This window comes from Eptesicus fuscus, chromosome 17 (genome assembly GCF_027574615.1).
Source record: "Eptesicus fuscus isolate TK198812 chromosome 17, DD_ASM_mEF_20220401, whole genome shotgun sequence".
Classification (NCBI taxonomy): Eukaryota; Metazoa; Chordata; class Mammalia; order Chiroptera; family Vespertilionidae; genus Eptesicus; species Eptesicus fuscus.
Window position 1 is genome coordinate 35,032,945 of NC_072489.1, and position 17,252 is coordinate 35,050,196.

Here is a 17,252-nt window from a genome sequence, read left to right on the forward strand (position 1 = left end):
CGAAAAACTGAGCATAACTCGGGTAGTGTGTCACTTTGAGGAAAAAACATTATTTCGCAAATGTTTCATCCTCGGCATGCGGCCGCCTCAGCGGCCGCGTGTCATCAGAAATGGCTACACGTGTCAGTGCTGACACGCGTGTCATAGGTTCACCGTCACTGGACTAGAGAAAACCTCCTTCTGAAAAGGTTTGGCAGCAAAGCCAAGAGTGCCCTCTTGTGGCAAATGAAAAATAATAATTTTGTTCTCAGTTGTGACTTCATTTGGTGGCTTTGCCCATGTTAAGTACAGGACAGTATCTAAGAGTTCCAAGTGGGCAAATATTAACTAGTCTTTTTCTTGCCACACAGGTCTGTGGACATCTTTGTGATCTGCTCAATAGAAATACATATATATCTTTAAAATATACTTTTATTGAATTCAGAGAGGAAGGGAGAGGGAGAGAGAGACAGAAGCATCAATGATGAGAATCATTGATTGGCTGCCTCCTACACCGTCCCAAACTGGAGATGGAGCCTGCAACCTGGGCATGTGCCCTGACTGGGAACACAACCATGACCTCCTGGTTCGTAGGTCGACGCTCAACCACTGAGCAACACCAGCCAGGCATTAGAAATATATTAAATGCAGTTGGTACGTGTGGGGGAGCATGGTGCTTGGTTGGAAAGTCTGTGGGGAGGATTACCTGGGAGGCCAGAGGCCTCTGGGGGACCTTGCTGAAGGTGGCAGACCCTGCCTTGACTTTTCCAAACAAGTCTGAGTCCTGGGTGTTTTACTAGAATCTTTATGTTTAGACTTCAAAATGCCCTTGTTTGAAAGACACTACAGGTGCAGGTACTTTCTCAAGGATGCTTACCCTGCTGGTTGTATCTAGTGGTTCATTTTAGTTCAAGCTGTTGTGACAATAAAAGCCTAAGGAGGCAGGCAAACAGGGCTTTTTTGCTCCTAAGGCAAAACAGCCCCTTAGCCTCTCTTTCACATAAATGTGTGCCACCTATCATTCAAGGTCTGCCAGTCAGCCCTGGTGGATAAGGTAATCAGAACTCCTACAAACTCGTTACCAAACTTCTTGAGGCGCATGCTCCAACCTTGTTCTGCACTCTCAGCCACGGATGAAACAAAGCTACATTATTGCAGTCCCGTTACAAAGATATAAAACTGGGGCAAGAATGGCTATGCAGCATTTCCACCTCCAGACTGACCCACATACTGAAGAAAATCCCCAGGGATTTGGAAAGGGGGCGAAAGAAAAACACCCCAATAAAAGGTAGGCGCTATAGAATGGAGCCCCCGCTTATTACTATGGCCTGGTGTGTTGGTGCTTTAATGACCACAGGATTTCAAGGGGGGCCTCCATGGCTGCAGCCAAAGCAAGAGAAAGCAGGTCACCTTTGGCACTGAAGCCATTCTCCAATGAGCTCTCTGCCACTACTGGTGTAAAACAACAAACAAAAACACCTGCTCACCGGTCCTTTCTTTCCAGCCCTAGCAACGAATCTTGTACCTGATTGGCCTTGGTCAAAGGAGAGTGGCATCCTCCTTTGCATCTAGTCCAGTTTTACTCTTTTCTGTGGTTGCCATGGAAACACAGATTCCACAAATGTGCAGTCCCAGATGTTACCTGTGCACCTAATTTTATTTCGCTAAATGACAAAGTTCATCATTTTTCACACCTTTTGTCAGTCCACACACTTCTATTGACTCACTATACTCTAGGCTGTGTGTTAGATTTGGGGTAAGATATATCATCTGCCCTCAAGCTCAGAGTAATAGGAGAGATCACATTAGACCCTAAAATCTAGATTTATGATCCTTGAAACATGACTCATCTCTGCCAGCTCTGGTTGCTTCATTTCTTCATGGAGGGCATTGGATGGACAGTCCTTGAACCCATTGTCCTGCCTTTAACAGACCACTAACTGCAGATGGGGTTAATCACTACCCAGTGTCCACTCAGCCTCCCTCTGTGGACCCTGCAAGATTACATTGAAGACCAGTGTTTCCAAACTATCCCCAATATCCCTTGTGTTTGAGACACTCTCTGCTGCCCATTGGAGAGCATCAAGCATTCATGGGCAGTATCAGTGAGGTTTACACGGAGTAAGGAAGAGGGGGAGAAGATGAGAAAGAAAAGCACAAGTCTTACCGAAAGAGTAAGGGAAGCAGAGAAGGGCTATTAAATAAAGAAGACACACACACACACACTAAATCCGTCAAGCCTCTGAGACTCACTGAGTTTTATTGAAAAGTTTAAATAAGACTTGTTATATGTTACAAGGAAGTATGATGCTGTCTCCACATATTAGCCAATACCAAGTATTGTTGATTATTGCAGCTGAAGTAACTATATCAGAAACAGGTATCAATGTTATTCTGCCCACCGGACAGAACTGTAGGAAACAAGGCGGTGAGAAAAGCAGCTGAACTTGGGCTTCCTGACCCAGGGATGCAGATCAGGAGTAGTGAAAACATGGACACACACAAAACTAAAAAACAAAGCGATTCCCTGCGCTGAGATCTGAAAGCATTCATGGTCACGTTCCTCTCGCGTCAAATGCAGGAGGACACTTCTCAGGGGGGGCCTCGGGGCTTTTGTTTCACACGCGTCACTGCTGAGCTACAGCCACTGGCTGAGGGAGTCCCTTCGTTTGAGGAAACCTAGGGGCATCGTCTCTCCACAGGACTTTTCTTCTCAAACAAGTGGGTTTATGACCTGCCTCACAATGGAGAGTTCAAGGATATCGAAGGTTGCATGCATCCGTCTTCAAGTATTTGAAATACAGCTGTTGTGCTTTAATGAGCAGAATTTGTTTTTGAAATTATTTTGCGTCCTCTGAGCAATGTAAACACTTGCTAAGTAACGGCTATCACAGGTAGATTTGACAAAATGCATTATCGGAGTTGTATTACTGACACGGCTGGGGTGTCACTGGCTTTGACGCAGCACCCACGGAGTGACTACATGAGAAAGTGTCACTAGATCCCTAAACTCAGGGCCATTCCTCTGGAGAGCCTTTTAAGGCCAAGAGATGAGAACAGGATACTTACACCCTGAGCTTTCCGCGAGGCAGTGTCAGGCTATTTACCAACGAACAACACAGTTTAAAAAGTCCAACACAGAGGTCAATGTGTCCTGTGTGGAGTAAAAAAAAAAAAGCAATATAGTATATTTTAAATGGTATGGATAAGCAGAATGGCTATGACCTCTCACAAGTCAGTGATATTTTTAGAACACTTAGAGAAACTATATTATTGTTAAGACATGAGCTGCATATTTGGCCATGATTAAACAATTTTTTTTAAAAAAGCAAGTGTGTTTCTACCCTAACTGGAGAACATTGGGCATCTTCAACATCATAATTTTCTTAGATATGAAAAGATAAAAAGCCTGGGAAAGAAAAATAAGTACTTTAGAAAAATTAAGCCAGCAAATTTTTAACATGATTTGATCGTGGTATTCACGGTAAATTTCTCTGTCTGGCTTTCACTGATACTTTCTCATTAGATTTATCATTTTCTCATAGAGCCGCCCAGGGGCATCCAAGCCCCAGATGAAGTCGAGGTGCTCCCATTCCGGAATGCACTCATCGTACACCAAGTTGGTGATCTCGGTCAGTAAGACACTGACGTCCTTGACGTCCGCAAGCCAGTCCTGACCGCCGCTCCAAATGGCAGTCGGCACGAGCATGTCCTTCACATGGTAAGCAGGAGGGTAAGTCTATAAAGGAAAAACCCACAGAAAGTTTTGTCATGGTTGCTCTAATTTACAAAACCACAGCCGGCAATCTCCATTAAACACTGATTCATTCATTGAGTGTTAAAGACTAAATTTTGAAAATCACTCTGTTTACTTTTCAAGTCACTGCTACCAGAACAAACATAAACCTAACCCACAATGAAAGCACAGTTAGTACAGGATCCTGGTGGGCTGGTACCAAGTGCTTAAATCCGATGGGAGGAAGGTGTTCTCCCAAGTCGTTGATTCAAAGCAACAGAACCCAGTGGTCGGGAAGGGGCTTTGGAGTCCATAGCTTTCTATTCTTTTCTTCCCTCTGGGGTGTAATGCAAGTCACTGAAGCCTCAGTTTCCTCATCCTATCTAATAAAAGAGTAATATGCAAATTGACCATCACTCCAACACACAAGGTGGCCACCCCTATGTGGTCAAAGATGGCTGCCCCCATGTGGACACAAGATGGCCACCACAAGATGGCCAACAGGGGAGGGCAGTTGGGGGGGACCAGGCCTGCAGGGGAGGACAGTTTGGGGGGGGGGGACCCAGGCCTGCAGGGAGGGGCAGTTGGGGGACCAGGCCTGCAGGGGAGGGCAGTTTGGGACAATCAGGCTGGCAGGGGAGCAGTTAGGCATCAATCAGGCTGGCAGGGAGTGGTTATCAGGTGATCAGGCTGGCAGGCAGAAGCGGTTAGGGGCAATCAGGAAGGCAGGCAAGCGAGCAGTTGGGATCCAGCAGTCCTGGATTGTGAGAGGGATCCCAGATAGGAGAGGGTGCAGGCTGGGCTAAGGGACACACACCCCCGTGCACGAATTTCATGCACTGGGCCTCTAGTCTTTAATAATAATAATGATAACCGTAGGGGATTTGTGAGAATTAAGTAAGTAAAACATGGCAAAGTGCCTTACACTTCAGAGTACTCAGCACTCAAAAATGGTAAGTTGGGCAAAATAAGACCCGAAGCAGGGAGGCATGGAACAGACTGACATACCTCCATGAGGGGTTGGGGGATGAGAAGAGATAAACTAAAGAACTTATATACTTAATAGAGGCTCAGTGCATGAAATTCATGCACTGGTAAGGTCCCTAGCGGCTGCTGGCTGCTGGTCAGTACTTCCTCCCTTCCCCAGGCCGGCCCCGACCCCTGGTCGAACTCCCGGATGAACTGCTGGTCAAGGGGACAATTTGCATACTATGCTTTTATTATATAGGATATGTATAGCCTATGGACACAGGCAATAGGGTAGTGAAGACCTGGGGGGCTGCGTCAGGGCAGGGAGGAGGGAGTATAAGTGGGGGAGGGGGCGGGTGGAATGAGAGATATCTGTAATGCTATCAATAATAAAATATACATTTAAAAATGAAAACAATGGTAAGTTAATTGCATATGGGAGCAAAGGCTTAGGTAATGTCATTTGGCCAAGGCCCTCCAGCTACCAGATCACACATCTAGGCTTGTCTGACTCTACGTCTGTGTTCCTGATCACAATGAGTCACATATGTCAACAGTGAGAGTGACAACTGTTACACAGGGCCAAGGAAATAACGCAGAGGGAACGCCCAGGCCACTACGCCAACCACAAAGCTCGGGTTGTTCTGGGATTGAGACACTATCTAGTCAACTCTCCCAGACATTTCCGCAGCCCGGAGCCCAGAACCCTGACAACGCGGGCTGGCTCCCTGATGAGTGTGCGAGGCCCACTGTTTCTAAAGACTCTGAAGACTTTACCTGGTTGTAATGAACATAATTCCTGGCTCTGCTCCCCCAGTCAAAGGCTTGGAACTTTTGCAACTTAAAAGTCTAGAAAGAAGATAATGTGGACAAAAAGTTTATCTGACACAGATGTTTGAGATTAACATCACAGGTTGCTAGAGTTAGCCACACCCTCAGAAATCAATTTTATACCAATACTCAGGTTTACTCTTCATTTCCACACTGTAATTCAAAATAGGTGGCATTACTTGGCTGTCCTTTACTAAGTGACTCAATTTCTTGTTGTCTGATTTGAAAACAGCTATTGTAGGACACAATAAAGCAGCTATAGACATGCTATAAATTATACAGGATTGGGGCAAAAGTAGGTTTACAGCCGTGAGTATGCAAACACAGAGCTTATTCTTGTGTTATTTATTAATTATTGTATTATTTTCTATACAAACAACTGTAAACCTACTTTTTACCCCACCCTAGATCAATGGTCACACTCATTGGATAAACTTTATGCTGACATTTTTTACTGAAATGTAAATCTTAAACTTTTCAAAAAGTTAACTATCTTACTTATGGAAGTTTTATATATATATGTATATATATTACATATAATATATAAATATATGTGTATGTGGATTAGAATATATTAATTATAAATCACATAACTATGAATAAATATAATCACTGTATATTTATATATGGGCTAACATACTTCTGTATGCTTCTATATAAACTCCATATATAATCTCCATATTTTCTATATATCTATTCTACTTGACTATATTACTTAATATTTTAATGATTTTATTGTTTTGACACTTTTTCTCAAGTACCAGTATCAGTATAACCACCAAATTGTACTGCACACCAGCACAATTCTAACTAGAGTCATGAAATAATATTGTATATAAAATTTAAATTATGCATAGATAGCATGATATGAAAGTATTTTAAAAGGCACTTATTTTTAAACTTTTAAATAATTCAAATTCACACCTCCTCTATATGTATCCCCAAATTAAAAATATGTCAAGACTTAAATCCAAAATCGGCAACCCAAATGAACTGGAAACTGTTCAAGCTTTGGCCAGAGGGTGGCGTCTGGTAAAGAGGAAAAACATCCTCTGCCGGAACTGCTGTTGATTCATGTGAGGTTCCAGGTCTTACCCATTGCCTAAAATTCTACTGTCTGATACAATAAAAGACGGCGTGAGATTAGAAGCCACAGGGGATTTCTACAGGAGAAATGCTAGCATCTGCTTTTGACCATTGCAAAGGACAGAGTTTAAATACCTGTGGCACATTTAACAAGCAGAACAAAGTATGGATTTACAGCACCTGCTAGGGCGTCTGTGCTCTAGCTCTGGCTGTCAGTGAAAAAATATCAGCGCAAGCTGTTCACCACTGTAGACAGTGTATCGCTTCCTCACATATGTCTTTCAGCATTTACATAAAGCACCCTAGTGAGTCTGGAACACACAGGGAAAACTTGCCTAGGGCTCAGACTGAACTTCTAAACTTGACTTTTGGGCTTAGGATCATAGGAAATCTCAGAAGAGAAATGCGAAGATGATTATTTGTAGTAGTAAAAACATGGAAATAAGCTAAAGTCCAATCATAACTATTTGGTTAAATACATCATGTTATATCCATAGACACAACAGGATGTCACTTTTGTAAAATATAAAGATAATAAACTAGAAAGAGAAATATGAATAATATTTATAAATAATATTAAGTGGGGGGAAAGGTCAGAAAGTGAAAGTGAGCAAGCTCTATGGTTACACTTATATGATAATCAAATGTGACCAAAGATCATGAGGAAATACTTACACTATTAGGATATTAGGATAGATGAATTTTAAAGTGACATTTTAAAAATTATTTTTATGTCTTGAATGGTCAATAGGTTCAACCTTCTAAAGTACAATCTGTATCAGAAATCTTAAAGATACGCCTTCCTCTGACCACTAAGTCTACTTCTACAACTGCACCCTAAGGAAGTAATGAAAGGGCTTTAATTCAAGAATATTTGTCCCAGAATGGTTTACTAATGCAAAAAAAAAATAATAATAATAAGCTATTGTAGCAAAAATAGCAGTAACAATTATAATAATAATGAAAATATTAATGATAATAATTTAAGCAAAGGAAAACCGATGTTACAAATATTTTAAATTTTAGTTATTGAGCTGGAAAGGTATTTTTGATTACAGCAGAGACAGCTAATTGCCCATTCTTGCTTGCTTCCTTAATCCCTAAAGCTTTCGCTAAGCACATGGCCGCCAGGGGAGGAACCACATCCCTTAGATGCTTCCTTCCTGGGGGCTGGAACACACCTGGAGGCAACCCGGCTTCCACCGGGGAGAAGGGGCAGCAGGCCAGCCGTGGTGGAGCTGCCGTGCGGCGGGAGCTGGGACCCTGCGTGACTTCCGAGAGACTGTCACGCCCCCTCCACCCCGATCCCGTGCCACGGATGCCTGCACTGTATCGTGAGAAACAAAAACTGTTTCAAGGCTGTATGATGGCATCTCTGATTCAGCAACTTAGCAAATATAAAGCTATTTAATTAAAAATGTTTAACGCGTGCGGAGTGTAATCCTACTTTTGTAATGAAAACAATTTTACAGAAAAAATAATAGAAGATGGCACTGAGGGAGTTCAGGACCTGCCACCACAAAGTATGTTGCTTTGGCCATTTTAATGACTGATTTAAAGGAATGTGAGAAACAGCAGATGCAAGGAAGGTACTCTGACCTTCCTTGGAAGCAAGATATAAAATTCCCATGGGAAAGAAGCCATCCCTAGACCAGAAGGAAGAACTGTTTTTATTATCAGAGATAGAGGGGAGGCCTAGAGAAATCTGTACAAGAAGACCTGGGTAAGCCCTGCTGGTGTGGCTCAGTTGGTTGAACATCATCCCGTGCACCAAGAGGTCACAGGTTCAGCCCCCACTGTGGGCGTGATCCCCAGTAGGGGGCATGCAAGAGGCAGCCAATCAATGTTTCCCCCTCATCAGTGCTTCTATCTCCGTCTCCCTCTCCCTTTCTTTTTTTTTTAATATATTTTATTGATTTTATTTTTTTTTATTTTTTTTTTACAGAGAGGAAAAGAGAGGGATAGAGAGTTAGAAACATCGATGAGAGAGAAACATCAATCAGCTGCCTCCTGCACACCCCCTACTGGAGATGTGCCTGCAACCAAGGTACATGCCCTTGACCAGAATTGAACCTGGGACCCTTCAGTCCGCAGGCCGATGCTCTATCCACTGAGTCAAACCGGTTAAGGCTCCCTCTCTTTTTCTTTAAAAAAAAAAAAAAAAACTGACTAAAATAACTCTTATTTCTTTTAGTGTCCTGTATTTATTTTAGTTACTTTTCCACAGTTGCTACTTTGTTCAACCTAGTATATAAGCACTTAGGCCTAGTCACTTCTGTGGGTCTTCATTTCTCTTGTGAGGGCTCCCATGTACATGTAAATAAAATTTGTATTCTTTTCTCCCGTTAATGTCTATATCAGTCCCAGTCAGAAACCCTAAGAGGGTAAAGGAAAATGTTAACTTCCCCTAATATACCAACATACTACTAGTAGTTATCCCGGGTAGGGGACATGTGGGTAATTTATTTTCTTCTTTGTACTCACATGTATTTTTAAGCTTCATAATGAATACATACTACTTGTATCATTTAAATTATACTAAATGTCTTTTTACAATGTTTTAAAGACCCTACCTAATGTACATTACTTTTTAAGCTCTAGGTTTCAAACGATAGAGGACATCAGAATCACAAGAGGAACTTCCTAAAATGCAGATCCCAGGGACGTACCTCCAGGAATTTGAATTCTCAACAGGTCATGGGTAGGCCCAAGAACCCGAATTTTTTATAGCACCCTAAGTATTTCCGGACAGCACCGTAAAGATAGGTTAGGACCAGCCTTCTTCAAATCGGACCGAGTTCCTGGGCTCTGGGCATGGTTAGTGAGGGGGTTAAAGGAGGCTTGGCGAGGGGCGGGGGATGAGGGGTCTCCAAGACTTGTCAGATTTATAAAGAGAATAATATCTGTAAACTAAATTTAAAAGCCCAGTAAAGAACTGGCTTGTCAACTACTATGCTGTACACCTGAAACTAGTACAAAATAATATTGAATATAAACTGTAATTGAAAAATTCTTTTAATTTAAAAAAACATATTTTTTACAAAATAGGATACATAAAAAAATAGAGTTCCATGCAAAAAAAAAACAAGCAAACAAACTATGTTTTGGAACTGTTTTTATAAAATGGAATGCTAATTATTTAAACAAGAAGTAAACTTCTGAATGTACTATGAATAAAATGACCTTGTAGGGCACTCTCAAACTCCCACCATAGGAGCCCCCAAACTTCACACTTGATCACAGCCCTCAGCCTGCCAGTGCCCAGACCCCACGCCTTCAGCAGGAGCCTTTGCCAGCAGGCACCCCGGCAGGCAGAGAGTGGCAGCCCCTGGCCAACAGCCCGAAGAGGGAGAATCAAGGAGAAGGTCCTACGAAACAGCTGCACAAAGCAATTCTTCTTGACCAAGATGACTCAGCAAGCAGAAGAGCCAAGGGCAGGGCTGCCCTCCGCAGTGCATCTGGACTTCGGAAACGTTCATGAGACACATTCCAATGTGGTTAGAACCTAAAACCACAATGGGGCCCCAGAGCCGAGCTCTGAGCCTCAGTCTGCGGCCTTCGACCCCGGCCAGCTGCTAGATGAAAGGGGCTGGGACAAGAACAGAAGCCTGGAGCGCAGCCGATCCAAGAGCTCTTCTGCAGACCCGGCCCAGGGTGGAGCGACCCTGTCCTGTGATACACGGCAGGTGGTCTGACAGCCGAGGCTGCCTCCTTCCCAGGCGCCCCTGAGCCCTGGGGCCTGGGCGTCAGCTGTGCTTGGCTGAGGCGCATGACACAGCACACGTGGCCTGCGGTGGTCACTAAGCTGGGTAGTTCAGCAACTGCCTTCAACTCGGCGGGTCATCCTCCCCACAAAAGTGCACTAACCCCAGAGGTGACAAGAACTGGGCATTTTTAGAAATTGTCCATTAGGTAAGAGGGTAGAACATGTTCCAAAAGGCAGGGGTATTTGGTGACAGGGTACATAAAGAAAACAAGTGACCATCAACAGAAATGTGGCAGAGAGGTACGTCATGGGATACACGGATCTTCCTGACGCTGATTTGACACAAATCCCACTGCCCTCCTGGAATGCCTACCTGGCTCCAGTGTATCATGTTTTGCACGGAAGTCCCAGCGGGAGAGTGTGTCACATACACAGACATTCTAGACTGCAAAAAGAATGTTGAAATAAAGCATTTTAAAAAAACAGTGTTAAGGAGGCATTGATAATACACAAATTTTGCACTTCAAAGCATTTAAAAACCACAGAGCCACAATCTCAATGATATGATATTAAGAGCAGGAAAATATTCTTTGACTACAAATATGTCATAGAAAAATATGTATAAACACACACACACACACACAGAGTACATGGCAACAGGGTAACCGTGGGGCTGTATGGGTTTAGATAACTGCTCATTTTTATATTCTTCTTCATGCTTTTCTGAATTTCCAAAATTTTATATAACAATTATACCTTATATTTATCATCAGAAACAAGAACATTTACTATCACTTTAAAAAATTCCCTAGAATCTTCATTCTAGAATATTAAAACCTGTTTTTCGAAAGGCAACATTACAAACTACAAATATATTTAGAAACACCAGCAGATTGCTGGCCAAGAGGTTATATTTTCTAAAATAAATAAATAAATGTACACACACACACACACACACACACACACACACACACTAGAATGTGTGTGAATGACCATTCCAAACTTAAACAATTATATAATTTTTAAAAGAAACAAATCACTAGAACAAATATAAATGTCATTCCTACCTCTCCAGCATGCTCCAACACAAATAAGCATATTCACAGATAAAATAAAATCATTGAAAGTTAAAGCAAGTCTCATTATAAACATACATACCATATTTAAATTTCTCTCATTAAATCCACACAGAAGGAAAAAGAAATTTCCACAAAGCTCCTCCAGAATGACATGATTGCAGACATGCAGACTCAACCACTTCAAAAATTCATTCTGGGGGAGAAATTCTCTCTCCCCAAATAAATCCTGCAAAGAAAAAGAAACCCAAGAACAACTCAGCATTTCATTCTGCTACACGGGCCTCCGTGACCACCTCAGAAGCAGAGATAGGAGAGAAGTGGTAACCAGTGGAATCTAATGAACAAAATAGAACCAGAGACATGGAAGTATGGAACAGACTGATGAATCTCAGAAAGAAAGGAGAAAGGGGTGGAGAAGAGATTAACCAAAGAACTTATATGCATATATGCATAACCCATGGACACAGACAATAGTGTGGTGAAGGCCTGGGGGGAGCGGGGAAGGGGGAGGCAATGCGAGAGGGGGGAGGGGGTCAATGAGGGGAGACATATGTAATACTTACAACAATAAAGATAAATGTTCAACAAGAAGAGAAATGGTAACCAGTGGACGTTCAAACTTAGGGTACCTTAGCAATCTGTTTACTAAGGCAACAGCAGATGTTATAGATATGCATTCAACATTGCAAATAAAGACAGGGAGGCAGGAAATCCAGTAAATTCGCAGCGGACTTTTACAGTGGAAAGGGGCCTCAATGATCACTCATCCCAGGGCCATCTCAAGTTTCACTTGACTTCGATGGATTGGTAGTGACTTCCGAGAAAGAGTCAAAACTGTTATTGATCAGCAATGGGCACATACATCTAATCTGATTCCACTGGCCAATGGCTGCCTACTGCCTATTGTCTTCTTTCATACTTTTTTTTATTCTTTTCTTTTTTTTAATCCTCACCTGAGGACATTTTTCCATTGATTTTTAGAGAGTGAAAGGGAGAGGGGAGGGGGAGGGGAAGAGAGAGAGAGAGAGAGAGAGAGAGAGAGAGAGAGAGAGAGAGATCAATGTGAGAGAGACACATCAATTGATTGCCTCCCACACGGGCCCCAACCAGGGCTGGGGACTGAGCCTATAACCAAGGCACATGCCCTTGACCGGAATCAAACCTGGGACCCTTCAATCCGCAGTCCAATGCTCTATCCACTGAGCCAAACCGGCCAGAGCCATACTTTTGTTATTGTGGTAGAACACATAACACAAGATTTACCATTTTATCCACTTTCAAGTATTCAGTTCAATGGCATTAAATACCCTCACGTTGTACAACCAGCACCACTCTCCATCTCCAGAACTCCCTCGACATCTCAAACTGAAACTCTGTCCCCATTAAACAATGACTCCCCACTACTCCTCTGCCAACATGCCCACTTCTGTAAATAAAAATTATTGCAACACAGTCACACTCATTTCTTTACACTCAAATGTTTCTCTGGCTGATTTTATACCATAAGGGCAGAGTTGAGTAGTTGCCAACAGAGACCATTATGGCCCACAAAGCCAAAAATATTTACTCTGATGATCTTTACAGAAAAAAGCCTGCCGACTCCTAATCTATATCAGCGTTGACCAACGGCCGCCGAACCTGGCTCAAGTATTTCTGGGGCAATCACTATGATCCCAAGGCAGATCTTCACGTATTTCTGCACCAGGAAATAAGAAAAAGATCTTCCTTACATTGAACCCAAATTTGTTCCCTTATAACTTACACTTTTGCTGATGCCTACCCTCTGGAACAGCGGTCACCAACCACTGGTCTGCGGACCACTGGTGGTCTGTGAGGTTCGAAAGGTTGGAGACACTGCTCTGGAAGGTCAAGCAGGAGTGAGAAATTCAAACCCAACAAAAGCAGTTTTATGGGTTGAATTGTGCCCGCCCCCCTCCCGCACCGCCCCCCCCACCCCGCCAAATCCACTGAAGTCCTAATCCCCAGTACCTCAGCATGTGGCCTTATTTGGAGAGAGGGTCTTTACAGAGGAAATCAAGTTAAAATTAAGTCGTTAGGTGGGTTCTAAGCAATCTGACCGGTGTTCTTATAGAAAGGGGTAATTTGGACATAGACACAGAGGGAGGTCTGAACACACAGGGAAAGTGCCATCCTATCTAATAAAAGGGTAATATGCAAATTGACTGTCACTCCAACATAAGATGGCCACCCCCAAGTGGACACAAGATGGCCACCACAAAATGGCCAGCAGGGGAGGGCAGTTGGGGGAACCAGGCCTGCAGGGAAGGGCAGTTGGGAGGACCAGGCCTGCAGGAGAGGGCAGTTGGGAGGGACCAGGCCTGCAAGGGAGGGCAGTTGGGGGAGACCAGGCCTGCAGGGGAAGGCAGTTGGGGGCGACCAGGCCTGCAGGGGAGGGCAGTTGGGAGTGACCAGGCCTGCAAAGGAGGGCAGTTGGGAGGGACAAGGCCTGCAGGGGAGGGCAGCTGGGGGGAGGAAGGGACCAGGCCTGCAGGGGAGGTCAGTTAGGGGCGACCAGGCTGGCAAGGGAGTGCAGTTGGGGGTGACCAGGCCGGCAGGGGAGGGCAGTTAGGGGCAATCCGGCCAGCAGGGGAGCAGTTAGGCATCAATCAGGTTGGCAGGGGAGTGGTTAGGGGGTGATCAGGCTGTCAGGCAGAAGTAGTTAGGGGCAATCAGGCAGGCAGGCAGGCGAGCGGTTGGGAGCCAGCAGTTCTGGATTGTGAGAGGGATCCCAGATTGGAGACGGTGCAGGCTGGACTGAGGGACACACACACCCCCATGCATGAATTTCATGCACCGGGCCTCTAGTGTGAAGATAAAGGCAGAACTTGGGGTGATGTTTCCACAAGCCAAAGAACACCAAGCAAACCACCAAAAGTCAGGGAGAGTCATGGAACAGATTCTTCCTCACAGTCCCAGCAAAGGTGTGTAAATGTACGTGATAAAACAGCACGCACAACAGGCCACCCTGTCCCGAGTGATGACTAGGTGACCTGGGAAGCTATGCACAGCCTAATGTGTGCAACTGCTTTGTGGTACACAGCTTCCTTTTTATTCCCCCCTAATAATCAATTATCAAGATTTCCATGTTCAATATTCCACTTTTAAAAAATGTACTACTAATTTAACTTAAAGCATGGCATGGGCTGTATTCAAAACTCTTAGGGCAACTTTGGTCTGCTACAGCCTGCAATCTGTCTTCTCCAAGGCAACCAATGGATACCTAAAGACTCATACCAGGACTCCTTGAACTCCCTTTCCTCCAGATTAGTCATGCTAATATTAGCTGAGGAGAACCAGGAAGTAAACACCACATGCAGATAAGGTCAAGGGTCATGAAAAGACATCAGTTTCTAAAACTCATGGCTCTGAGTCTACATAATAGTCACATGTAATAAATGCATATATGTTTGAGGTTCTCTACTAACAAGTTAATAGGATCAGTGACTTAAATCAACAAGCCAAGCTCTCCTTTTGACTGACAAAGGAGGTGAAGTTGTCTTGCACTTCAGAACTGTTACCCAAACACTGCTGTGGCAAACTCCACGGAAAATTACTGCAAAGCAGGACAGCAGGACAGAAAAAGGAAAATTCACCTGACGTGGACAGGCCTGCTCCTGTCCACCCTTCTAATACATACCTTTGTATTCTGAGAAAGAGTTATGACACTCAGCTCTCATGGAAGTAACATATTCTTCCCAGAACAGCAAATTCAAAGGTTTTACTCTTTCACTTTGTCACTCTCCAGGATATTATAAAACATTGGTGTCTGGACCAGTAATTCCTAAATACCAGTCTGTTTGGCCTGCATTAGAAACATGTAGGGTACAGATCCTGGACCGCACTGCAGATTTAACAAAACACCATCTCCTTGCCGAAACCGGTTTGGCTCAGTGGATAGAGCGTTGGTCTGCGACTGAAAGGTCCCAGGTTCGATTCCAGTCAAGGGCATGTACATTGGTTGCGGGCACATCCCCGGTGGGGGGTGTGCAGGAGGCAGCTGGTCGATGTTTCTCTCTCATCGATGTTTCTAGCTCTCTATCTCTCTCCCTTCCTCTCTGTAAAAAAAAAATCAATAAAATATATTTTTAAAAAAACAAAACAAAAAAAACACCATCTCCAAGGTGGGGAGGGGAGTTTGTATGTTCACAAAGCTACTAAATCACAATCTCCAAGAACTAAATTAAATTGAATACATTCCTATGACACAGCAGTTTCAGTTCTCCATAAAAAAAAAAAGTTACAAGGATGCAGCAACAGCAAATCAGCGGCAACCTAAATATCTACCACAGGCATCTGGCTTAATACGGTAGCTGTTCTTTATAAATGGAAAACTTACTATGCAGCAGTTAAAAAGCATGTGATAGAGTTTTATGCATTAACATAACAGCTCTTCAAGAGTGAAAAGTGTAATCTGCAGAACAATGTACACCGTTGAATACTGTCTACATCAAAACAAAACAATATATGTCTCTCTGGAAATTCACACACAAGGTCTATAGGAAGAGACCCTAAACTGAGCACTGTGCTTAATTATGAAGAAGGCACCAAGAAAAGCTACGGTAAAGGACACTTTATCTGTAATCTTCCAATTGTTTATAATGAAAATTTTAATAGTACTACCCAAGGCATTATAAATTAATTTGGTTTAAGGAAGTCACATCTTATCTGCATATCTGGTCACCTATGCAGAGAAACCCATCTTATGTGAGAGTCAGATTCTAAGCTCAGAGTACAGGCTGTATTTCTTATGAAAGTCTCTTAAATGGCCAGTAGATGTGCTATTCCTAATTTGTAGTATATATGCCTGAATGGGATTTCATATCGGTGTGTGTTTAAATGTGTCATACATAAAAATATATAATGCATGCATAATGGACCATCTGGCCTCAGCTGTCTCTCAACTCATAAAAACTGCTTCTTCCTTGAAGAGAGCTTGGGGTCACACAGCTCAAGGGCTAAGCCCCCGCGAGGTTCCTGGCTTGTGTTTAAATCACCCTCGTTGTGGTCAGGGTCAGGCATGTATATGGGAAGGGTGCATTTCCTTCTCCCACCTCCTGCCTACTCTGCACCACTCACTGCGTAGAATAAAAGGCAAGTCCAAGAGGATTAAGCTACCTTCTCCCAGACTCTCTTGTGCTCTCTTTGCTTGATCGGTGGATATCTGCACTGATATGTTAACTATGAACATGGGCCTCGGGTGCAGAATTAATGATACACCTTCCCTGACTCCCCAGGATCTGGAAGTAGGGGTAAGGGGGAGAGAAGAAAAACCTTGGAGAGAGAAATCCCACTTTCCGCTGATAGCAAACCATAATGGAGAAAAGCACAAATTTTCCCTCTAATGGCCAATTCTTCAGATCTGGAAAGGAAATTGGGGGAGGGGTGGGTTAAGTACCTTAATGAGAAGATCCGGAAACAGTCCTAATTTAGCTAGAGGGCTACTAGCGAACTCGACTGAAGCCACAGGACCCAGGGCAAAAAACATCTTAATCTTTTTGGCCAGCTCCGGGATCCGTGAAAATGCTATAAAACCTGTGGGAACAAAAGGAAGGTAACAGGAATTTGATCCTCTGGAATTTTCTCTGAAAAAGCAAGGGCAGTTGTGTGTGACGCCCTCTAGTGGCCACCTGAGAGACATGCAGGCAAACACTTGAAAGGGGTCCTCTGAACTATGTGCAGAAACACTGAGTTTGACTAAACTAGTAAATCAAGTATTTAAGTGCTTGTTTCAATTTTTCAACCTAGTTATGCCCTGGAAGAAATCTTTGTTGCTAAAACCAGAAGATGTTTCCTGTTCCTTTAATAATGTAAACCGAGCTCCTGAAAGACTGTAGTCCTAACAGTT

At 43.4% G+C, this 17,252-nt stretch overlaps 1 protein-coding gene across 2 annotated transcripts in view; it reads right to left on the bottom strand.

The window, feature by feature from the left end:
* Nucleotides 1–2,209: 2,209 nt before the first annotated feature.
* The window catches only part of LIPA (lipase A, lysosomal acid type), a 30,788-nt gene continuing 15,745 nt past the window's right edge, over nt 2,210–17,252 (bottom strand). For both annotated transcript variants that reach the window (XM_054728985.1, XM_028127642.2), the window contains 5 exons: nt 16,803–16,939; nt 11,466–11,612; nt 10,681–10,752; nt 5,462–5,533; nt 2,210–3,718 (listed from right to left, as the gene is read on the bottom strand). In XM_054728985.1, the coding sequence (XP_054584960.1) occupies nt 3,485–3,718; nt 5,462–5,533; nt 10,681–10,752; nt 11,466–11,612; nt 16,803–16,939 (662 nt within the window). In that variant the 3' untranslated portion in view covers nt 2,210–3,484. The remainder of the gene's footprint in view (nt 3,719–5,461; nt 5,534–10,680; nt 10,753–11,465; nt 11,613–16,802; nt 16,940–17,252) is intronic.